At 39.8% G+C, this 26,346-nt stretch overlaps 1 protein-coding gene across 1 annotated transcript; it reads left to right on the plus strand.

The window, feature by feature from the left end:
• Window positions 1-661: 661 nt before the first annotated feature.
• Window positions 662-25,268, plus strand: akr1a1a (aldo-keto reductase family 1, member A1a (aldehyde reductase)). The gene is made up of 9 exons (XM_052010605.1): window positions 662-723; window positions 6,443-6,571; window positions 8,452-8,571; window positions 15,436-15,587; window positions 16,020-16,215; window positions 18,672-18,871; window positions 21,300-21,372; window positions 23,315-23,401; window positions 24,811-25,268. Exons 2-9 carry the CDS (start codon window positions 6,488-6,490, stop codon window positions 24,874-24,876), a joined length of 978 nt encoding a protein of 325 aa, XP_051866565.1. The 5' UTR covers window positions 662-723; window positions 6,443-6,487; the 3' UTR covers window positions 24,877-25,268.
• Window positions 25,269-26,346: the final 1,078 nt, after the last annotated feature.

The following is a 26,346-nucleotide window of genomic DNA, read 5'->3' on the forward strand; positions in this document are numbered from 1 at the left end:
AGATTGTCATAAAACACTCATCTGATTCACTAATGCCATTCAAGGTAGGAAATCTCCCATCCTTACCCAGACTGGCCTATATGTGATTCCAGACCCACCAGTATCTGCAACTCCTTCCTCAGGACAATGGTATTGAAAGGTGGACAATAACATACTGGTAAAGAAAGCAATGCCCACATTCCAGGAATGAATAAAGTTTTAAAAAAATGTTGAGGCCAAGCAAATAATTGAACCGGTGATGATGATTGTAACCTCCACCCAACCCCAGCCCTGCCATCTAACAAAAGCCAGATTGTTTATTCTAGGCATGAAGACTTGAATTCCATGGAGAACTCAGGGCAGTGGTAAACAAAGTTAAACTGACCACCAAAATGTGCCTGAATGTTAAAATGTAGCATTCCATGAAATAGGGAGAACTTCCTATTTTTCATTATACAGATAATTGGGCTGGCAGCTTCCAACTTAACAATAGGAGCTGCCTGCTCTGCCATGAACCAGCTGGTAGGCTTATTGCAAGTATGGTCTAGGATGATTAGGTTTAAACTTTAACCTTTTTACTAATTTTGTTATTTTTTCCAACTAACAGGTTTAATTAATGGTTAACAGTTATTTACCAAAGGATAGAACCTTTGAGCAGAGGCAGGTAATCAGCCAGAGCAGCTGACAATTGTGAATAGTAGAAAACCCATCTAATAGATGCCTTCAACATTTTCTCAACAATAAGTAAGTACTTGTTAGGAAAGTACATAGAGCAGATTATTTATAAAAATTATCAATAGTGTCAGTTGTTAGAAATGCATTGTTTCTGGTACTAGAGTATAAAGAACTGGTTGTTAAAAAGCTGCTTTCTAACTACTAAGGTTATTAAGCTGATTTGTTAGGAATTGATCGTAAAAAAACTCAAGGTTTGAAACATCAAATCCATATTCAGCTTTCCTTTGTTAAATGTTTGAAACATCTCGAAGATAATGTTATGAATTGCCCATCCTACTGCTATAATCTTGCTTCTTAAGGACTTTGTTAAGGTTGTTGATGTAAAGGGCACTGTATGTTTTTTTTTAAATAGACCAAGAGTTCTTTCTCTGATACTGAAGAAGCATTTGTTTGCCTGGTTTTATCATGTGCTGATTTAGGAGCAGGGTTTTTTTTGTTCTGTAGTCTTAAAGTATCCAAAGTAAATTTTATAGTCAATCACAGTTGTTCAAACATAGTTGGGAAAATACGGCTAAGAATGAATATCTCCATGGACTTTGCACTAATTAAGAATCTATTTTACATCTCAAATCATCTGAAATGATTATTATTTGAATACTTTATTCCTGAGATAACTCTGTTGCACCGTGTAGGACACCGATATCTCTTGGATCACAGTTCGAATCTATTTCTGACTGCCCATCTGACTAGCTGCTGCTTGGACAAAATGCATTGGGATATTTTCTGCACTCAGCAGCACTTTAAATCAATGTCTCTAGGCAGTTGGATAACACTTAGCTTTTCGTTTGATACCCACCAAGTGATTGGAGGTAATAGCATGAAAATGAAAGTACAGAATAACAGTCACAATTATTATCATCGCAATTACTGGAGAGATTCCAAAATCAACAGTAAATGAAAATCCAAGAAAAACTGCAGGTGCTGGAAATCTGAAACAAACAGAAAATGCTGAAAAAACTCAACAGGTCTGGCAGCATCACACGAAAGAGGAATAACCAATGTTTTGGGTATGCAAATTCTGAATGAGTTCTGATAAAGTGTTGCAGCCCCAAAATGTTGACTCTTTCCCTTTCCACAGATGCTGGCTGACCTGAGTTTTTCCGGCATATTTTGGTTTTGTTCCAAAGTCAACATTTCACAATTCTCAGTGATTGCTTTTAATGGAAAACCTCAAACTTCAAGGATGCAATCTTTGCTATGGAAGTGTGGCCATGTGCATCCTCTCTCTGGGGTAATATTGTAATATGAATCTGATCCCTGCTTACCTCTGCCCCTTATTTAAGTCATTTCACGTACAACAGGATAATAATAGCTTCAGAAGATTACACAACATATGGTTCAACGGGTTGAGCAAGGTTTCATGAATGCTTTGTCCTGTGAGCAACAGCTTGCATCAAACTATACGTATGCCAGACTTGTGAGGAAACTAATCTACACTTCTTTAATTGGGTCCATGCACCAACTAATGACCTTAACTGGCTTTTGGCCAACAGCATCATAGACGCATTTCCAGCAGCTGAAACATATATAGGAAACTTTAAACCTTGGAGACTTTTCAGCAGTGAACAACTGTTTCATTACATATGCCACTGCATTTTCCAAGTACCTTTACATCATCAGAAACATTTCCAACAATAGAATCCCTCCCTTTCCAACCATCTATATCCAAAGTGTGTGAACGTCACTAAAAATCAGACCAAAAACATAATTAAAGAAGCCAAATGACATATCAAAGGGGAAAAAGTGAAATGATCAACCTTTGGTTGATAAATTTGTTCACTCTCCATTACTCTGCCAATATCTGTGTCTCCCTGCTGTCTCCACCATCTCACTTCCTAATCAGCGCAGTCTCCTGACATTAAGAAATAAGCTTTTCAGGCTAAAAGTAATGTAACCCTTGATAATCCATCTGTGAAACGATCAAAATGGGCATGAAGCTTATTCAAACTACATAGAAAATTTCAGCACTCACTTTGAGGTTCTAACCTGGCCGACGTGTATTTCTTCTTGAGCCATTTTTAACACAAGCATGACAAGTGACAGAACAAAGCCATCTTTAAGTTTTCCATCCTTTATCCTTCGTCAGTTAAGTCCTGTGAAAGACAAGGATCCTGGGAGCGTGTCGAATTCCAGGACTTGCCACATAAAGGCTGACGCTTGAATGCACTATGCAAATTGTGTAGTTAAAGATGCATTATTTAGGATGTCATTGTTAAGCTAAAGACTGTCACGTCCATCCAGTAACATAGATGGATGTGAAAGCAGAGGTGGCATTATTTGAAGAAGAGCACAATGTCCTAGGTGTTAACCAACTTTCTTTGTTCAGCCATCACTAGCAATATTATTTTAACTAATCAGTCATCTCCCTGCTTTTTATGGAATCTTTGATTTGTGGAAAATGACTCAGTTTAGGCTATTTAAAATTCTAAAGCTTGTTTTCAAATCTGTCCAAAGCCTTGTCCCTCGCCATTGCTATAGCAACTCTAAGAGTTGTCTGCACCATTCCGTTTCTGCTCTTTTGTGTCATTCTGATTTCCATCCCTTCAGCCACATAGACCTTAAGCTCTGAGATTCCCTCCCGAAACTTTCCCACTTCACTGTCCTCAAATACTTCATATAAGCTTTCTTTTAATCGTGCTCTTGGTGATCTGCCATAGTATCACTGTGTCATTAGCTGTCAAATTAAGTTTGATAATCAGTCCTGTGAAATGTCTTGGGACATCTTGTGCTGTGGGATTTACTAGAATGGTTCCAGGGATAGCAATTTTAGCCTTGTGGCTACTGGAGAATTTAAGGTTGTTTTCCTTGGATCTTAGAAGGTTGAAGAGAACTTTGATAGAAGTGGACACAACTAATTTAGCTAGAATTAATAGAAAAGTTGTTCACATTTGCAGATGGTTCAAGGACCAGAGGATATGGATTTAAAATTTTGAGCAGAAAACATAAGGGGGATCTGAGGGGAAATAATATATTTTTTACACAGTGGGTAGTAATACACAAGGATGATGGAAACAGAATTGATTAATGCCTTCCAAAGAGAGAATAACTTTCAGAGATGAGAGGAAAAAGCAAAGGAGTGGAACTAACAGGATGACTTTACTAGGAATCAGGACAGACCTGATGGGCCAAATGGCTGCCTTCTGTACCATAACAATTTTATGATTCTATGTGAATGCAATATGTTGTTCCTAACAATTACCTCATCTCAAAGCTTTTAGTTCTTTACCAAGTGCTTTGAGGAACTTGTGTGTGATATGATAATCTTCTATAAAATTGAAAATCCACTTAATTATTTAAAAAGCCTATGACCTAGAAATTCTTCTGTACAGCACAATAATTTTATGTGCAATGTAAGGAAGCTTTATCTAAAACCCAGTTACAGAGACGGCTGGGTATGTGCAATGACGTTAGTCAGTCCTCAAAGCAGAATTCTGCTGTGCGTAGGCAGTTTGCTAATGGCATAGGCCTTGAATGCAGGGGCACTTGATCAGCCAGATGATTGAGACCTGTTCTGTTGTTCGTAAATGGTTGTTTTCCCTGGAGCATAGAAGACTGAGCAGAGATTTGTTTGAAATTTACAAGATTATGACTGGTTTAGCCAGGGTAAATAGAAGAAAGCTACATCTCTTCAGCACAAAACATGCATGAAAAATATATAATTTTATACTTCTTATTTTGTAAATTTATGACCTTTAGACCATCATTTTAATCATGCACAAATAAATCTTATTGCTGAGAAGAATTTATTGTACACCAAGCATATAAATTTCTCACATTAGTTCTGAAGTACAGTTGGTTAATTTCCATAAAGTAGCAAAGATCACCGTGGAAACTGGTTCTTTTCTCAAAAAATGCAATTCAGCATTACATGATGAGCTTCAGCCAGCTATTTTGGGCAGATTTGTAACAATGAAATGTGAATTGTTTGCTCCCTGTCCACTGGTTTTAGTCCACTGGCCAACCATAACAGCTGATGTCATGCTACAGTGCAACTTTGGGGGAAGGAAACCAACTATCCTCCTTCTGCCTTGACCTCCCAAACAAGCCAGTCAATTGAATTTGTTCAAGAATGGGCCAAACATAACCATCCCCTTATGCATTTATACGTGCATTTTATTTTCCCCACTTTTTCTTTCTGTGCTTGTTTAGTTTTTCATTGCTTCCACCCCATCCCCACCCAGGCTTGTCCAGAATTGATCCACAACTTGGAAAGTCAAGTAGATGATGATCTTTCAGTATCCTTATGAATAGTGTTGTATAGACTACGATTAACACAGAAATCCTGCAGCTCATGGATAACAGGATTCACTGGCTAACAGGAAACAGACAGTAGGCAGGAATGGGTCTTTTTCTGGTTGGCAAAATGTAACCGTGGTGTGCCACATGAATTGATGTGGGCGCTTTGACATTTCATAATTTGTATACATGATTTGCAATGAAGGCACTGAATATATGATTGCTAAATTTGCTGATGATACAGAGGTAGATGGGAAAGCAAGTTGTAAAGAGGACATAAAGAGGCTGCAAGGAAGTATAAATAGGTTAAGCAAGTAGGCAAAGACCTGGCACAGTGAAGTATAATGTGGAATTGTCAATTTTGGCAGAAAAATATTAAAAAGCATATTGTCTAAATATTGAAGGGGTTACAGAGGGATCTAGGTGTCAAAGTGCATGATTCACAAATGGCTAGTACAGGTCCTCCCTAGGTTACGAACGCCTGACCTGTGGGCAGTCTGTGCATATGGACAAGTGTTTGGGAGACCAGCAGGATGGATTTGCCAGCTGCTGCAGAGCTGCAGGCATCTTCTGCCAGGTGGGAACGTGGCACTTCTCTTCCCTGAGCTGCAACAGTTGGGGGCTGGGTCAAGCTGACCAGAGCTGAACTCGCTCTCTCACTGAGTCAGTGAGGGTGACTGGCGGCCACTCTTCCCATGCCTGCTCATTCTCCCATCCCAGCTGTTCCTGTGATTCCCTCCCATACACTATTTTTGTTCACTTCCGACTTATGAACAGTTCTCAGGAGTGGAACCCTGTCATAACCTGGCGACTACCTGTATGCAGTAACAGCAAGTAATTAGGAAAGCTAAAGTAGGGAAATTATGCTTCAGTTATGTGGAGCATTGGTGAGACCACATCAGTTCAGGAGTCTGGTGTCCGGCATGCATATCTCATGGCCTGCCCAATGAGTTTAATTAGTGCCTCAGTGCTGGGATGCTTGGAGAAGACCCCAACATTGGACTCAAAATATAGCCACTACACCCTAAAGGAAGGAGCCAAGAAGCAGAACTACAGGCTATTTCTATCTCCAACCTACACAGATTCTTTGCTGAGAGCATAAGGCACTGAATTTATCCTTCATTATCGAGAACATCTGAAAAACTGAATTTAATTTGGGACACTAATGTATACTAAAGGGAAAAACTGTAAATACCAGAAATCTGAAGTAAAACGGAACATGCTGGAAATATTCAGTGAGTCAGATTTAGTGTTCCAGATCAGTGGGATTGTGATTTGCACCAATGTCAGGAAAAAGATATTTTTATATCATTGCCATTGGAAACAATGGATCAAAGGCAAATACTTCCCATTGGTGGGAGGGTGGGGATTGTTGTTGATTAAAATTAATTCAGATTCCACTTTCAGACTATTAGACATTATGGTTTATTGGTAATTTCTAATCATTTGGTACTTACAGGTGTGTATTTTATATTTTTATGACTCTACACAGGTTGTATTTCCACATTAGCTCATTATTCTACAAGGTGAATTAAACATGAGTCTCAGCTATGTAACTCTTGCAACAGGCCAGAAAATGCCATTAGTTGGATTGGGAACGTGGAAGAGTTCACCTGGCCAGGTAAGGGTCTTAATTTTGTAGTACTCTTAATAGTCAATTATTTATCTTTTAATACTTTGAATATTAAATTACATTCATTGATACTTATTAAGTTGAAAGATGCCAGAGTGACAGTTAAGACTGGCATGGCATTGAACTTCCCAAAATCACTTAGAGGACCATTTAAATTCTGAATAAAGTTCCCAGTACTCTGAACCAACCTATGGCCCAACTCCAAACTTCATATTAGGATTTTCCACATTTTACATAAGCTCTTTTGAGAGACTAATGCTGATTTTTACATTTTGAAGACTTTTGCCTTGATTAATGCAGATAAGGATGCCCAAACTGATTCAATTTGGAATCCCTTTGGTCAACAGAGAAGAACTTCTTTCCATTAATCTTAGTTGGATTCAAGATTTATCTGCAGAGACTTCCTAATCCTTTGCATTTTGAATGTTTTACTGTTTTCAGATCGGTCTTTAAAAACTATACATACTGGTAATTATTTGATTATTGTCACATGTACCAAGATACAGTAAAAGCTTTTGTTTGAATGGCAGATCATTCCATACATAAGTACATGGAGATAATACGAAAGGAAAGGAAAAAACAGAATGCAGAATACAGTGTTACAGTTACAGAGAAAGTGCAGTGCAGGTAGACAAATAAAGTGCAAGGGACATAATTAGGTTGATTGGGAGATCAAGAGTTCATCCTTATCATATAAGAGGTCTATTCAAAGGTCTCATAAACAGTGGGATAGAAACTGTCTTTGAGCCTGGTGGTATGTGTTCTCAAGATTTTGTATCTTCTGCCCGATGGGAGGGGGGTAAAGAGAGAATGACCAAGGTGGGAGGGGTCCTTGATTATGTTGACTGCTTTCCCAAGTCAGTGGGAAGTGTAGACTGAGTCAATAGAGGGGAGGGTGATTTTTATGATGGACTGAGCTTTGTTCACAACTCCCTGCAATTTCTTGTGGTCACTGACAGAGCAGTTGCCATACCAAGCTGTGATGCATGTGGATAGGATGCTTTCTATGGTGCATCTATTGGTGAGGGTCATCAGGGCTATGCCAAATTTCCTTAGCCTTCTGAGGAGGTAGAGGCATTGGTGTGCTTTCTTGGCCATAGTGTCCACGTGGCTGGACCAGGACAAATTGTTGGTGATGTTTCCACCTAGGAACTTAAAGCAATGGCACTGTGCTGCTTACTCGTGTCTCCAGCAACTGGCTGTGATCCTGACCGCCAGTGCTGTCTGTGTGGAGTTTGCACATTCTCCCTATGACTGGATTTCCCACATGTGCTTCAGTTCCCTCCCATGTCCCAGAGACATGCTGATGGTTAGGAGGCAGGCACGGTAGTGTAGTGGTTAGCGTAACGCTTTATAGCGCCAGTGACCCAGGTTCAATTCCGGCCACTGTCTGTAAGGAGCTTGTACGTTCTCCCCATATCTGCGTGGGTTTCCTCCAGGTGCTTTGGTTTCCTCCCACATTCCAAAAACATACGAGTTAGGAAGTTGTGGGCATGCTATGTTGGCGCCGGAAGCGTGGCGACACTTGTGGGCTGCCCCATGAAGACTTGATGCAAAAGATGCATTTCACTGTGTGTTTTGATGTACATGTGACTAATAGAGATATCTAATTGACTACTGTAAATTACCCCTAGTGTAAGTGAGTGAGAGGAGTATCAGAAGGAATTGATTTGCATGTGAGATGGAGTAATTTACCGAGAAATAAAGGGGAGAATGAGACTGCAGGGATTGCTGTGAGAGCCAGCATGCTCAATGGGCCAAATGGTCTCTTTCTATGCCATAAGAAAATATGAGAATATGAGCAAAAGTCTGTCAACAGAGTCTGAACCTTACTGACGTTTTCAACGGTCTTTTTTTGCTTTCTGCAGGTGAAAACAGCAGTCAGCTATGCTCTTGAAATAGGATACCAGCACATAGACTGTGCTTCTGGCTACAGCAATGAGCATGAAATTGGAGAAGTTCTCTATGAAAAAATACAAATCAGTAAAGTAAGGATGTTGCAGTGTTTGTAGTTTTATTGGAAGCAATATCAAAGTTTGTGTAATTTGGACCTTTAATATTCAGTTAAGAAAGAAATATGTTTTGAATTGTGAATGTGGCCTTTGACCATGAAATTTATTCACCTGGAATCTGGAGTGGCTTTGTACGTCTGATCAAATCATCAAACGTGTCTGATATCTGGCTGGAAAAAGAGCCCTTGTTGATTTAGTGGCAGCAGTATTCTAAATTAGCTATTTAAACTCTTTGGATTTAGAAGTGGAAAATCCAGCCAAGGTTTTCACTCCAAATCATCTGCTCCAGTGGAGTGCCAGCTGAGGACAGAATTGGCCTTGGCTACAATGCTGTCCATAATAAAATGGCAATGGCTCCAGCCTAGATTTGGCTCATAGATTTTATCTATTTTCAGGCAGCCAGAAGAGGAAATTGTTTAAGGGAAGCCAAATATTTGATCTTTACCCATGTTAGTTTTTTCATATTTAATATTGATTGTAATTAAAAGCCACTGTGTGTAAATTTTATTTAAATTGCTGTGGTTAATCTCCAAATGAATATTGGAGATTATAATCTCCAAATGAAACAGTGATTGTTGAGAATTGAATTTCAAATTTAAAGATTCTGTTTTAGCTCATAATTTGATGCTGAAAACTTTTTAATCTATACTTTCCAATTTCAAGCTTGTTTGACACTTCATCTTTAAGGCAATGATTCTTTATTCATCGTTAAGCATTCAGTAAAGACTTAAAGATTTCACTTCACTCTGACACATTGACAAAGTCTGTATATTGAAGTTGTGAATAAGCGCTCCTCCCATATAATTAGCACATAATGTAACTGTACCCTTTGGATAGTATGTTTCAAATACTGATGGTATAAGCCAGATTTTGGGGATTCACCTTCTGGAAAAACCATGTGAGAGGCAATGTATCCATGACTATTTTGATCTTGGTATGTAGTGATGTGAGGCGGTGTCAACTCTCATGGAACTCAATATTTCTATGTAACCTAAAAGTGCTGAGTGTTCATTCGAGTGACTGTTCATATTCACAGTTGGACTCAATTCTCCTACTTCTGCATTACAGTGCAATTCAAACTGAGTTTGTTTACTGAAATTAATCATTTGATGGCTGTTATTGTACTTTGATGGCTTACAAAACGTTAAAAATGAAATAGAGTTCAGGACCAATGTGTTCCCATAAGAATGAAAGGTAAGGACAGCAAGTTCAGGGAACCCTGGAGACCAAGAGATACTGAGGTTTTGATTTAAAATAAAGGAAGCACATGGTACATCTAGACCATTGTAAATGGGAGTGTAGGTGTAAAAATGAAATTAGGAGGGCACAGAGAAGCTACGAAACATCACTAGCAGATAAGGTGAAGGAAAATCCCAAGGCATTTAATGTATTTTAAGAGCAAGAGGATAACCAGGGAAGAGTGGGGCCCATTAGTCTCCAAAGGAGCAAACTGTGTATGGAGGCAATGGGGGAAGTCTTAAATGAATACTGTTCATCTGTATTCATTAAGGACATTGTAGTTAGAGATTTCAATTGAGATGGTACATTTCTAGAACACTTAAAGTAGAGGTTGTATTAGATGTCTTAGCGGGCATAAAGGTGGCTAAATCTCCAGGACCTGATGAGATGTATCGCAGACTACTATGGGAGGCGAGGGCGGAAATTGCTGGGGCCCTGATGGAGATATTTGAACCTTTGCTTGCCACGAAAACGGCAAATGTGGTCCTTTATTCAAAAAGAGGAGCAGGATTATGCGGGTAATTATAGGCTAGTTTGTCTAATTCAGTTTTAGGGAAAAAATATTCTGAGGGGCAAGCTAAATCTACAGGGAAGATTGGAAAGACAGGGATAATCACCACAAAAATGTTGGTGGGAGATCTTGTCTGACTAATTTAATTGAGTTTCTTTTTAAAGATCAAAAAAACTCAATTAAGAGTCAGACAGGATAACTAAATATATTGATGAAGGCAATGCAGTTGATGTAGTTTACAGTGACTTCAGAGAGACTTTTGACAAGGTCTGATACTAAAGATTAGAGCCATGGGATCCAAGGCAAGATGGCAAATTGGATCCAAAGTTGGCTTGGTAATAGGAGGCAGAGGGTGGTAGAGGGTGATTGTGATTGGAAGCCTGTGGCCAGCAGTGTACCGTAGAGTACAGTGCTGGAACCCTTGTTTGTTATATACATTAATGATTTAGATGTGAATGCTAGAGATATGATTAGCAAATTTGTAGATAACACAGTGACACAGCTAGTAGAGCCATTCCCTCACAGTTTCAATGACTCGGGCTCAATCCTGACCTCCAGTGCTATGTGGAGCTTGCACGTTCTCCTTGTGACCATGTGCATTTCCTCCAGGTGCTGCAGTTTCCTTCCACATCCAAAAGACATGCAGGTTGGTAGATTAATTGGCCACTGTAAATTGCCCCTACTGTGTAGGTGAGTGGTAGTTGATGAAACGTGGAGAGAATAGAACAACGAGATTAATGTAAGTGTAAATGGGTGGTTGCTAGTCAGCACAGACTTGGGCCGCAGGGCCTGTTTCTGTGGTGTATATCTCAATGACTTTATTACATGAAAATTGGTGGTTGTTGATAGTGAGGAGAATGATGTTGATTATCTGGTCAATTGGGCAGCACAATGGCAGATGGAACAATCTCAATAAGTGCAAGGTTATGCATTATGGGAGTTCTAATAAGGATAAGACGTACACCATGAATGGTTGGGTCCTAGGGAACATTGAGGTACACAGGGACCTTGGTATACATCTAAGGATCCCTGAAGATGGCAGCGCAAATAGATAGGTGGTAAAGAAGGCATGTAGGATGCTTGCCTTCTCTGGCCAGGACATAAGAGTATAAGAGCAAAGAGGGCTTGGTACAACTTTATAAAACATTGCTTTGGCCACAGCTGGAGTGTTATGTACAGTTCTGTTTGCCACACTACAGGAAGGACATGGTTGCACTAGAGAGGGTGCAGAGGAGATGCACCTGGGTTTTGCCTGAGACAACTTTATAAAACATTGCTTTGGCCACAGCTGGAGTGTTATGTACAGTTCTGTTTGCCACACTACAGGAAGGACATGGTTGCACTAGAGAGGGTGCAGAGGAGATGCACCTGGGTTTTGCCTGAGATGGAATGTTTCAGTAATGAGGAGAGATTCAATACGCTGGGTTTGTTTTCCTTGGAGCAGAGGAGCTGAAGGGGGACCTGACTGAGGCCTACAAAATTATAAGAGGCATTAATAGTAAGAAACTTTTTCCCATGGCAGAGATGTCTAAGAGCAGAGGGCAAAGGTTTAACATGAGAAGTAAGATGTTTACAGGAGATCTGAGAAAGAGTTTTTTCACCCAAAGGGTGGTTGCAATCTGGAATGGACTGCCTAAGAAGGTGGTGAAGGCAGGTACTCTCACAACATTTAGAAAGCAGCTGGACAAGCACTTAAATCGCCAAGGAATTGTAGACTACCAACAAATGCTGATAAACAGGATTACTATGGTGGGTCGAAGGGCTCAGCTTCTGCGCTACATGAATCTGATTCTCTGTGACTCTATGATACTGTTCAGTGCCCTGGAAGTTGCCTACACAATGCATAAATCAATTCCTCAATCCAGTTTAGTCCATAGCCCAGATCATTAGATTCATACGGTACATTTTATGGCTCCAATGATAAATGCTTCCAGCAGTATATTTTAAGCATTGCTGTAAAATGTCATGCATCTTTGGTGTCACATTGGACACAACCTCATTTACTGCCAAGTTTGACTAAGATTTTAATATGTCCTGATCAGAATCATTCAACAGCATTTGTCCTTTACATAGAGGAAAGTACAGACCACAAATGAGAGTTTGGTCTCAGAAAGGCAGGCAGCATCCATGAAGAGACAAACACTTACATTTTTGGCTGATAACCTTTCATCAAAGTACAAGATCGTCCATGAAACATTGTTTCTCTCTTCACAGATGCTGACTGACCTAATCAGTATTTTTGTTTTGTTTTATTTCCGATATCCAACATCTGCTGTATTTTACCTTTTGAGGTTTGGCATCAGTTCCTTGCTATGAGATGGGACTAAATAATGTTAATCTGGCAAACAAAATCTCTACTTAATAACTTTAGAACAAATTGGGATTGTGCCACCAAGTCTAAATCCACTTTGGCCCAAATCACTTTTGGCCTGAAACTGTAGCCCCTTGTCTGTTCAGAATGCAATGAGTATTGATCAATCCCAACATTCCTGATCTTAAAACATTGCTTGAGCTCTTGGCATCAGTCAATGCTACAGTTCCCACTCTTCAGTTCTTGCCAATATCATAATAACGTAATCAGCTGACAGTCAGTTAAGCACCTCCCAGTAATCAGGAATCCCTTTGTTTTACTTGAGTGGAAGGGATAGATGTAGCAACAAATTTGCTGTTTAATGTGTAAATAAATTACTTTGAAGCTATGACACATACAAAGTTGTGTGTATTCAGATGGATAATTTTTCTCACCTCCCTTTCCCCTCAGATACCATCCCCCCCCCCCAAATTGATTATCACTGAGTTAATCTCAATAGAATTTGAAGGAAACCCTTTGATCAGGCCTTGCATACAGAATCGTAGAATGGTTACAGCACAGGACGGGGCCATGCAACCCACTGAGTCTTTACCAGTTTTATATAAGAGCTATCCAGCTAGTCACCACCCTTTCCTAGAGCCATAGAGTTATACAACGTGGAAACAGGCCCTTCGGCCCAACTGGTTCATGCCAATCAAGATGCCCCATCCAAACTAGTCCCATTTGCCAGCATTTGGTCCATAACCTTCTAAACCTTTCCAATCCATGTACCTGTCCAACTCTCTTTTAAATGTGCTCATCCCACATATATATCACCCTTCGTGTAGAAACAAAAGCTGCCCCTCAAGTTCCTATTAAACCTTTCCCCTCACCTGAAACCTATGCCCTCTAGTTCTTGACTGCCCAACCCTGGGAAAGAGACTGAGTGCATTCACCCTACCTATACCCCTAATGACTTTATACACCTCTATAAGACCACTTCTCAGTCTCCTATGCTCCAAGGAGTAAAGTCCTAGCCTATCCAACCTCTCCCTATAACTCAGTCCCTCAAGTCCTGGCAACATCCTTTACTTCACTTTTTCGTTTAATGCCATCTTTCCTATAGCAGGGCGACCAAAACCAAACACAATACTCCAAGTGTGGCCTCGCCAACGTCCTGTTCAACCGTACCATGACTTCCCAACTTTTATATTCAATGCCCTGACTTACAAAAGCCAGCATGCCAAAAGCTGCCTTCACCACCTTGTCTTCCTGTGACTCCACTTTCAGGAAACCATGTACTTGTACTCCATGTACTTGTACTTGCTCTCCCCAGAGCCTTGAGAGTTATTCCCTTTCAGGTACTTGTGAAGATCCACTACTATCCCCATTGGCAGTGCATTCCAGACATAAATCATTTGCTGCTTTAAAAGAAAATTCCTCCTGTTAGCTTTCGTTCATGTCCCCTCCAATGGGTACAGTTCCTCTTTAGCTGCTCTGCCTAAATCCTTAATGATCCCTTTCCCTACTCCTTAAAATCTGCTTCCTGCACCTCTTTTCTACATATTGACACCAATATGATCTACAACCCTTGGCTGTTCACCCTCCCTTTTCACAATGTCCTGCACCATCTCAGTGATATCCTTGTCCCTGGCACCAGGGAGACAACATACCCTCCTAAAATCAGGTCTGCTCTCCTAACTATAGAATTTTCTATAACTATTGCTCTATTCACCTTGTTCCTCCAACTCTGGAGAACTGAGTAACTTGGTGGTTTGTCTAGGCTCTGGCTGCACTCCCTGAGGAAACTTCTCATCCCATTAGTATTCAGAACTGAGACTACAATATATCCTGAACTTTTTTGCCTGTCTAGTGGTCATCTATTCATCCCAGCTGTGGGTGACCACTTTCTGAAATATGCTAATCCATAAAAGACTATGGCACAGGATTTGCATTCCACAGGTCTGAGATGCCTTGCCTTTCTAGATTAATCAGGTTTATTATCACTGGCTTATATGACATGAAATTAGTTGTTTTGTGGCAGCGGTACAGTGCAAAGACAAAATTACTATAAATTACAAAATAAATAGTGCAAAAAAAAGGAATAACGAGGTAGTGTTCATGGACCATTCAGGAATCTGATGGTGGAGGGGAAGAAGCTGTTTCTGAATCGTTGAGTGTGGGTCTTCAGGCTCCTGTACCACCTCCCTGATGGTAGTAACAAGAAGCCGGCATGTCCCAGATGGTGAGGGTCCTTGATGATGGATGCAGCCACCTTGAGGCACCACCTCTTGAAGATGTCCTCGATGATGAGGAGAGTTGAGCCTGTGATGGAGCTCGCTGAGTCTTCTTAATTATGACAAAGAACTTACCTAAAATACTGTTGTTATTGGGTCACTTATAGTTTTAACTACCTTGCATGAATGTTTTTAACTCTCTGTATCTTTGTTTGAACTAAATGCTTGTTTAAACTCACTTGGACTGTTTCCCTTTGCTCTCTGGGTCTGTTTCCATGCTCCTTTCACTCCGCATGTTGGATTAGCGATTAAATCAAATGCCTGTTCCAGTGCACACTCCAGTTCCTTACTGCACTTGCTGGTTTTATCCAGTGTTACTTTGATCATTTATAATTTTGTTCAGTATCACAGTAGGAATACAAAAGACAGAAACAAAAACGTTACAGGTTAATATTTGCAGGGTGTGGATCCAGGCTTGGTTTGACTTAGTGGTATTCGAAGGAAAGGAACTTTTTCAGTTTGGTCAGTGTTCTTTAAAAAAAAATCTTGTCATCCTTCTATAGTCTATCAAGCGGGAAGATATTTTCATTACATCCAAACTTTGGAACACCAAGCATCACCCGGATGACGTGGAACCAGCATGCCGTAAAACATTGGCAGACTTGCAGTTAGACTACCTAGATTTGTATCTGATGCACTGGCCGATGGCATTTGAGTGAGTATCAGTGTGCTCATATAACATTATTCAACTTTTTTTCATTCCTGTTTCATGGTTGTATTTCCAAATTTTAAGAATATTTCAGACAATTTTTTCATCCTGTGGTAACAGAGCCTAATTAAAGCAAACTAAATGGTAAGTATGTCCAGCAAAAAAACAAACTGCTGGAGGAACTCAGTGGGTTGAGCAGCATCTGTGGGGGCGGGAAGGAATTGTCTATGTTTTGGGTGAAAACTCTGCATCAGGATTGAGAGTGGAGAGAGAAGATAGCCAGTATAAAGTAGGATTTTTCCTTCCAGCTCTTGTCTAATGAATTCATGAGCTGAACTGAAATGCAAATAAGAGCTGAGACTCAGAAGCTCTTGTGTTTCGGTGTGGAGAAGAAATCCTCCTTCCAGCAGATAATAATATGCTTCTATGTCTCTATAGACGGGGCAACATTATGATTCCAAAGAATGATGATGGAACAGTGCGTTATGCTGATACTGATTACAAGGATACCTGGAAAGCCATGGAAAAACTATTGGAAAAGGGTTTGGTCAAGGCACTCGGCTTATCCAACTTTAATGCAAGGCAAATAGATGATCTATTATCAGTTGTAACCTTCAGACCAGTTGTCAATCAGGTTAGTGTCAACATCACAATATTTGACTATTTTTCTTTTCTTTTAGAAACCTTTTTAATTGTGAAACTAGCTTGTATTGAAGATCGTAAATTGCCATACAACTCTATCTGAATGTAAAGGTCAAGCAATAACAAAGAATTGGAATAAACCATCAGGCTATCAAAAATATAAGATGTCTTGTAGATATCTGTTTGAGTTTCCTGATATGCCAGAAGTCTCTGTATAATTGGATACCACAATAACCTTGAGTTCACAAATGCCATCTGTTGCATATAGGTGTATATACTTAAGCAAAGCAAACCAGATGCCATCCTAAAAACGTAAGAAGTAGAAGTACAAGTGGGCCATTTGGCCCCTAGTAGAGAATTCCAAGTATTCACCACTTTGTCGGGGAAGAAATTTCTTCTCAATTCTGGCCTGAATAGCCAACCTCCTATTTTGAGAGTGGTTCCAGACTGCCAAGCCAGGGCAAATATCAACCCCATATTTATAGATATTGGATGCATTTAACATATGTAAGGATTATGCAGAGCAGGTGGATCAAGACATTAATCAACATGCACCACTGATTTCAAGTCAGCGCTGCTGTTTTAGAATTCCCCAGTTGAGCCAAACTCCTCTCTTTACAAAGCAAGCATCAGTGATCGTATTTACAGCCTAGTTGGCTTATTTATTCTAGCTGTTGTGTTATGTTTATGATGCTGTTTCAGAAATATGAAGGAAATGTTGTGGTGGCTGTTGAGGTACTTTGCTGACTTATGCACAAACCAGTTGCACCGAGGCATGGGTACGATGGCCAGTCTTGTTGTTTGAACTGAGCATGTCTGGGAAAATGAGCAGAGAAGCCGCACACCAGGTCGAGCTTGTAACAGAGAAGTGAGAAGGACATTGAAGAGGAAGAGGCAGGGAAGGAAGGACGCAGCAACCCAGACCACCTCATTCTGGCCAGGCTGCATGTGATAAACTCATTCAAGTGCAATACCATTAACCCCAAACCTAGTTCCCATTCACCAACAGTACCACACTCTTTACCTTCCCTGTCATCAAGATCCAATATCCTCTCAACCCCGCAGTAAAAATAAAAGTCAATGCAAAATAAATTGATTCATGGCACATTGTAATTAATCTCCTGACTCCCCAGGGTTTTCCACCATCTCCAAAGTGATGATCTTCACACTCAATCTATAGGGTAAAGCTCCCCACTTCATTACAAAAGGGTGAAGGGTAAGATTGTCATGAAGGGAGGGTAAGAGGAAATGTATGCTTATGGCATCTGCTGCCTGTAAGTCAGAAGATCTTGTGGGATGAGGAGGAAATGTGAGATGAGATACCATCATGCACAGTGGGCTCTGCCTGCTGCTGACCAGTGCTTCAGCAATGGTCCTTCCATAACAACCCACACTGCTTCCTTCATGCAGGGTCATCACTTCCCATCCGAGTAGTTCCTGCCACATCCATTTGTGGGCTGCCTTCTCCCGAAAGGCATACACAGTCTGTTTCAGTGATGTGGCTTTTCTGGTTAAACAGCTACCAGTGTGAACAGACTGAAATGAGGGCTGCATTGTGCGAAGGTTAAGCAAGACGTACGCATTTTTCGTATGTCCAGATGGATGAAGTGAGAAATGGTGCAACGAGTAGGCTGCATAATTGAAGGTGCATTCACTGATGGTGACAGCTCAGTACAAGGTCACTAACCTTCTTATGGCTCTGCATCCAAGTATTTTGGACTACCTTTTCACAGAGCCTGCCACTGCCCACCTTCCCCTCAACCCCATATGTACAGACACTTCCTCTCTGGCACATCTTCCACCAGAATTGGAGAAACATTAATCATGAATTGTCCCATGATCAGACTTCATTTACCACAAAACACAATTCCAAATGATCATGGCAGGCATAGTTTGAGGTACAGGCTTGTCTTAGCATTACTACCCAGCTTTAAGAAGTGCATTACTGAGGCCCCTGTCAACTGAGCCAGTAGGACTGGTGCAGACTACACACAGGAATCATACTGAGCAGGCAGCACAAAGGGAGCTCACAACTGGCTGTGCATTGAATGGTACAGAATAATTTAAAACTGTGGAGATCATGGTGTTACTCAAGTGCTTTCCACTTTGATTCCCTGGCTTTTTAGTGCAGCTAGGAGGGCTGTACAGTCCTTTCTCATAGCACTTGTAAACTGACAGTTTGATCCTTGTATACTGGTTAATTAAACTGATTCACTGCTGATCACAAGTCATATATTCCATGGTTCAAGTTGTCAGTAACTGGAGATGTTCTTCTGTTAAGCAAAATTCAAAATCCTAGTGAAATTTTGATTCAATTAGCACCCTAAACTCCCTACACTTGGATCTGAGCTTGCAGCTTCAGGATAAAATCTAGGGCTCAAATGGTGTTGAAAATGTAATGCTGGGCTTCTCTCATCGTGGACTAAACGTTTCTGTTTTCTACTGCAGGTAGAATGTCACCCTTACCTGATCCAAAATCAACTTTTGGACCACTGCACAAAACGAAAGATTATAGTTACAGCATACAGTCCTCTTGGATCGCCTGACCGTCCCTGGGCCAGACCTGGTGACCCAAAACTGTTGGAAGATCCAAGAATACTGGAAATAGCAAAGAAATATGGAAAATCTCCAGCCCAAGTTATCATACGGTGAAGTAACACTGAAAACAACTATATTTCACTGACAAAATGTATTTATTTCTTTCTTCATAGCTTCTTTACAAACTGAAGGATATTATTTTGATAACAAATTTAGTTATTCCATTACTAAACTGCTCAATAATTCATTCAGTTAATAGGTGTACAGTGAAGTTCAAAGACCACTTACTTCACTGTCCTGGAACAGGACAAATTCTAAAAATGAGGACTGGTAGAATAACTGATTAACCTGGGCTGAAATTTGTCTTCATTCCCTTAACTTCCTTTATTCAAGTAATTTTACACAATAGTAAAGTTATTATGGTATCACATCCAAGGGTAATCTGCTAAAGGCAGGCTGATGATATTCTTATCTTCAGAGTTGTGATTTGGCGTGCACTGATGTAAACATGGTCAAAGCCAATCTATTAGGAATTCTTCAAAGTATGTTGAATATATACATGGGAAAAAATGCAGGAGGAAAGTGCATGAGGTTGGGACCAATTAGATACTCCTTCCAAAAGCCAAGAGTGCTCTCGCCATCTGCTGTGTGACAATTGATCCTAAATATTTTAATATCTGTTGCAGGATGATGAATTCAAGGCTACTATAAGTACATCTGTAAAGTTGTGGGTTGAGTGGTACCTTTCTATTCCTAATGATTTTGTGTTAACACTGTATCAAGATCTTTTCCAATCTGATGAAATCTAAGTAGAACTGCTTTAAGAAAGTAAATGCTGGGCAAGCAGAAGCCAAGTATCTTCCAGTTTCTCAATGTATTCCAATTCTCAATTAGCAAATTTTAAATCTGTATTGCCAAAGATGAGGGAATGATCATGAAATGTAGAACCAACCAGCTCCTGTCCCTAATTCCCAGCCTCCAAGAAAAAGTATGAAGTCGTTGCTTCCAAACCAGTGAATATCCAGGGCTCTGAGAATCAGTTGCAAAGTCTCCAGAAATTACTTTACTGAGAATTAGTTGAATGTTTTGACTCAACATCCATGACTTTTCCCAAATAAACAAGTGTCTTGATTGTGGTCACTTTTTCAATGTGGAACTCTGTACTTAAAGTAGCCCAGGACTTTGAATTTTCATCATTCAGCTCAGGATTTAAAAGTATTTAGCATCAAGTATCATGCAGCAGATGGTGAGAAGTCCTCTCGAATCACCATTCTCCAGTTCAAAAATTTGTTACAGGGATTTCCCAGACTTCTGAGTGTATTGCTCAGTGCACAATTGCACAAGAACTTTGTACCCTTGAATCAAGCACTGATTGTGCAGTCACCATTATTTTAATGCCAGTGTTAGTCACTTGAAATAAATGAATGCCAAAAAGATACTGAATTCAAATTCTGCACAGCATGTCTGTTAAGCGCCAGGCTGGAAGAGTCAAGCACATTTTAAAGTTAGTAGTCTTTGACTGAAGTATGAATATGTTCACTAGATGACCAGCTGAACGGTGTTGCTCAAAGGCTGGCTTTTTACATTAACTGTCAGAGATGTTCATAAAGAAACTCTGCTTCTGCCACAGAAGGAATTTTTGTAAAATGTTACAGACATTATGATTTTATTCCATTTCTGCATTCTGTGCCCAAGCAACTATAAATAGGCTTCATATGGTATCAACAATATTCCCAGCCGGAATGGATATGATTGAATAAGTTCCCCTTTGTCCATTAGTATGGGTGACATAATTTGATTTTTGTTGCCTGGAACCTAAAGGGACAGATTTAAAATTAGCACTTCTGAAGAATAGAGTATATCCCAGAGGAACATTTTTTCTTCAGAATAGTGGCTATGTAGTATAGATTTAAACTGCACCATTTGATGCTATATTGGATGTCCATCAAGAAGTGCTGGATAATGATTGCAGTGGATTGAAATTGGTGGAGAAATGTATATTATGATCATTTCCATCACTCTTCACGATTTAATGTTGTCTACAACCCTAGAAGAGTCTGCAGAGAACATATAATTTAATTAAAACAAGTGAATCAAATCCACATTCTTCCAAAGATATTTCATACATGACTCCACATTTTTCTCCATGATTATTTTGCAAATTTGTTTTAAGGTTAGTGACTTTTTGATGAATCAAATGTTAATTGTGGGTAATTAAGACCAGCAAAACCTGACATTACTTTGTTATCATTGTAACAGCATACCCCTATTGTTTGAATTGTTCCATTCCCACCATTCATTCAGTTGGAAAAAGTAATATTTGTCCTGAAGAACAAGCATTATTTGAAATTTGAAACTTTCTATGCAGTATTATACTTTAAGGCAAAAAATTCTGCAAGGTCACAGGTAGGAAATCATCATGTCATACAGAATAGACCCAATTTTTATTTGCTAGCTTGATATCAATCCCATTTTAAAGGGGCCTTAGAAGACTGTTAATGCTGACTGTGTAACTAGTCACTTTTTTTTTGTCCCTAGGTGGCAATTACAAAGAGGAATAGTGTGCATTCCTAAGAGTGCCACACCTTCCAGGATTAAAGAAAATATTGAGGTAACATTTGAATTTTGTTCCAATAGAGATGATACATAAATACAAGTTGTCATCTTGTCAATATTGTAATTTTTCCAAACTATGGATAGTTTCAGGAATCTGTATTTCTGAATTTAATAATACAATGGTATAAATAATCAAAATCAGGTTTATTATCACTGACTCATATGTCGTGAAATTTGTTTTGTGGGATACAAAAAATAGTGTCCACGGTCAAGTTCAGAAATCTGATGGCAGAGGGGAAGAAGCTGTTCCTAAATCATTGAGTGGGTCTTCAGTACCTCCTCCCCAATAGTAGTGACAAGAAGAGAGCATGTCCTCGATGGTGGGGACAGTTGTGCCTGTGATGGAGCTGGCTGAGTCTACAAACCTCTGCAGCCTCTTGTGATCCTGTGCATTGGAGCCTCCATACCAGGCAGTGATGCAACCAGTCAGGATGCTCTCCACTGTACATCTGTAGAAATTTGCAAGAGTCTTTGGTGACATACCAAATCTCCTCAAACACCTAAAGTAGTAGAGCTGCTGGTGTGCCTTCTTCATGATTGCAGCAATGTGTTGGGCCCAAGATAGATCCTCAGATGCTGACACCCAGGAACTTGAAGCTGCTCACCCTTTCCACTGCTGACCCCTCAGTGAGGACTGGTGTGGCTTCCCCTCCCTGAAGTCGACAATTAATTCCTTGATCTTGCTGACATTAAGTGTGAGGTTGTTGTTGTGACACCACTCAACCAGCTGAACTCTCACTCCTGTACACCACCTCATCACCATCTGAGATGCTGCCAACAAGTGCTGTCGTCTGCAAAGTTATAGTGTAACATTAATTAAGGCACAATATAAATGTAATCTTTAATGTAGAAACAGTGAATTCCCAAGCTTCATTAAGAGGCATAATCAATAATAAAATGAAAACCCAGACATTATGGAGGACCAAAAATATAGTTAAAGCAATAGTTCAAGGAAGTGGATAGATTAAAAAAGTTTAAGGTTGTAATTCCAAAGCATTGCTGCCAGCACAAGTGATTGGATAAAGGGAGGGGAATTCCCAGGAGCCAGAGGAATTCATAATTTCTGGGGAGAAAAAAATTAGCGCTAAAAGGAATTTCACAAAATGGCACAAAGGAATTTCAACTGTAGATGAAAGCTTGGTGGACTAACAGACAGGTAACAAAGTGTGGATGGAACTGGGATATAGGAACAGCAATGTTTTGAATGCACTGAAGATTGGTCAGGCTGAGACAGTAACTGGGGTAGGATGAACTGTTACAAAGTAACAGTTTGTGCCAAAGGCACAACCTCCTTCTCAAGATACAGCTAAACGAAACTACAGCTTCAATGCAATTGCAGGTCATACGAGAATGTCAACACATGTTGTTTATGACTGACTAGAGTTATGGGAAGGGTAGAGATCGATGGAAGTGACTCCATTATTCAGATTCCAGCAACTGTTTACAAAAACAAAGTGTATTAAATAATAGTCAAAAGAGGGAAAAATAAAGACGAAATTACACTGATAAAACTTCTAAATGCACCAACCTGTAAGGTGCTCAAGAATGTCCTTCTTTTATCTCCAATTCTTCACTATCAAAACTCGGGTAGAGGTAGAAAGTGAAAACATACGAACGAGAAGCCAGAGATGTGAGAATTTACTGGTTTTAGGCAGGGAGAGACAACAATAAAGCAGACATGGAGGTCATGGTGTTTCTGTACACAAAAATTCAACCTGGGATTGACCATGTCTCTGCCAGATGATGTAGATTTTTCAAAATGGATACACTGATGCAATGGTTACTTATAATTTAGTAACTACTATTTAGTTTGACAGTCAGTAGGTGAAATATTTCCTATTTTATATGTATGACAGTGTAGATACTATATTGACTGAAATAATGTTGAACTTGACATTATCTAACAGGAATGTAAGAAAATGTGTTTTATAAAACAGGTGTTTGATTTCATCTTGTCTAAAGAGGATATGAAACAAATAGATTCATTTGACTGCAATGGAAGATTGATAGTCCCAACAATTGAAGTAAGTTTAAAAACAATCCAACTTCACTGTCATGATTTTAACTGAGGACCGCATTCAGGAAATGACACACAACAAACTCACATTGGTGTTGGCCTTTGGTCATTTTAATCTTGGTTCATCCTGGATTTGTACATCCCACCCAAAGTCAGGGGCATATCATGCATTTCAGTAGGTGAGAGTGGGATTTGAGGAGGAAAGAGGGCACCAGAGTCCTATAGAAACATTCCTGGGCATTAATTCCCTGCTACACAAATCAATTTTTTTTTAAAAAAAGCAAATTGTTTTGAAAATTTTCAGAATCAAAAATATTACATCAGTGGCATGTAATGTTTCATATGAACCAGATTCCTGTGTAGTTTTTACACAAACCATGGTGCTGTGCATCATTCCAATGTAAATCCAAGGTGCTGAATACCATACCATGTGTGCCACAATGCTGCATACCTCTCCACGCATACCATAGCACCCTAAACCCTTCCATGTGTACCATAATACACATTTCCAGAACAATAGTGTTGCTTACAATAGTGCTGTATACTATTCTGTGCAGAATGAAGTGTACTGTTTCATATAATCCTCACTGTGGCATATTCTCTGGCTGAGGCCATTTAGAACTAAAATGAGGGGAAAAAATGGTTGAGATCTCAGAATTTGTTTTTCTACCCCACAGGATGACCAAATTAAAGTCATAGATTTTAGAACTCTTGAGTAGAAGGATCAACCCTGACCTTATTAAACAGTGGAGCAGGCTAGAGACCCCAGATGACCCGGTCTTTGGCCTGTTTTATTTTCTTTTAGAGCAATGTTCCCTGTGCTGCTGGAGGAGCTCAAGCTTGGCTGGTTTGCCATGTTTTTCCAAGCACTTTGCTTCCTCCCCCCACTTCACCACCCTGTAAACTACAGTCTCCTTGTAGAAATTCTTCCAAGTTAGTGTCAGCACGAGAACACTTCCACATGCAGAGTTTCCTTCTAAGTCACATACCATCCTGAGTAGGTCATGTGTTTCTCCTTCTTCATTGACCCTGGATCTAAATCCTAGAAATTCCAAACCAACATGTCCTGTGGAGGTAGCTTCACATCATCTGCTTAAAAAAAAAGGCAATTAGAGATGGTAATAAATGCTAGCTATGCCAGTGACACCCATGTTACTCACTGCATAATATCTACCCTTATTTTAGTTTGTACATTGATTACCTTTGTTGAAAATAAAAAGCAAAAAAGTATTAGAATTCCATGAAAACCATTACATGAGTAGGTGTGTGCTAAGAACAATAGATTTAAGAAGCTGATTTACTAGCTTATACACATGTTGTTGCACAGAATTATTTCCAAACAATTATTTCTAAGACTTGCAAGGGAAAAGAACAGAACTGACTGATTTTTACTTACTTTTTTCCCCCCCCCCCCAGAGAGATGGAGAGAGAGTTTGGAGAGATTCAAGTCATCCGTACTTCCCTTTTAACGATCCTTATTGAAAGTCAATCTGCAGTTTCGAAAGCATTCCTGTCATATTGTGGAAATTTTCTCCCTTTTAAAATCACCTTTCATTCCTCTTCTTAAGTTAATGGAACTAGTACAAAATGAGAACATATTTGTAATGTTAAGGACAAACAGGTATTTCATTGAGTTAATAATCAATATATTTCGCAGGTTGGGTAATAAAAATAGAAATGGACAAAGTTTATTTTAAAAATGACAATATCATATAATCCTAATCAATAAATGCTCACTTATAATATACAAAACACTGTAGTTGCTGGAAATTTGAAATAAAAGATGCAAGCATTCAGCAGACCAGACAACATCTGAGAAGACAGAAAAACCAAGTTAACATTACAGGTTAATGACCCATCATCAGAAATAGTCATTTCTGATACACAGGAAAGGCTGGTCATCTAAAATTGCTGAATTCAATGTTGAGGTCTGAGGGCTGTTACATGCCTAGCTGGATAATGTGATGCTGCTCCAAGCACATGTTGGGTTTCATTGGAACAATGCAAGAGGCCAAAGATCAGAGTGGGAGTGGGACAGAGAATCAAAGTGACAGCATCTCAGAGCTCAGGGTCCCCTCTCAGGTGTTCTGCAAAGCAGTCACCCAATTTACCTTTGGTTTTTGAAAAGCAGACAAGAGCATATTGCAAGCACCAAATACAGCATTCTAACTTGGCCCAGTGAATTGCTGTTTCATTTGGAAAGGGTGTTTGGCAGCAAGATGGTAGAGGGGGATAAAGTTAAAGTGGGAAGATGCCATGAGAAGGGGAGTTGGTGACTATGGAGATGAAAAGTGAACCAGCAAGTCAAATAGGGAACAGTTCCTGCAGAGTACTGAAAGGGGGAAGGGAAAATGCATCTGATGATGGCAGCATAAATTAAATGATCTGCCAAATTTGGAGGTTGGGGGGGGGGGGGGGGGGGGGGGGGGGAGGCAGGTGGAGGTGGGTGAGATTGTTACACTTATTTGAAGGTACAGAAAAACAAAGGAAATGTCTTAATATTGAGAAAAACTGGCTACACTGGCAAACACATTCCACCACTTCTCTATCCCCCAACCTCACCCCACTCCAAACTCCTCAATTCCTGCTGCACTACTGAGAGGAACAGGTACAATTAAGGAGAACCCATAGGTAAGGAGATAGGAAGACATGACAGAAGCAACAGTGTGGAAGGTGTCGTCATTAGAACAGATAACTGAGCCAATAAATAACTGGAGAATGGAATAAAATCCTTACAACAAAGCAGGATGGAAGTAATGCAGTTGGAGTCTGTGGGCTTTCTATGGACATTGATTGCTAACCTATTCCCTGAAATGAATTGGGGAAGATGAGAAAGGGAAGAAAAGATGACCCCTTTGAAATTGACAGCAGGGCAGAAATTGGCAGCAAAAATGAGGAAACATTCAAGTTCTGCACTTGTAGTATCAGATTAGCTTGCCTTCCTCCTATTTC

This window comes from Pristis pectinata, chromosome 2 (assembly GCF_009764475.1).
Source record: "Pristis pectinata isolate sPriPec2 chromosome 2, sPriPec2.1.pri, whole genome shotgun sequence".
Lineage (NCBI taxonomy): Eukaryota > Metazoa > Chordata > Chondrichthyes > Rhinopristiformes > Pristidae > Pristis > Pristis pectinata.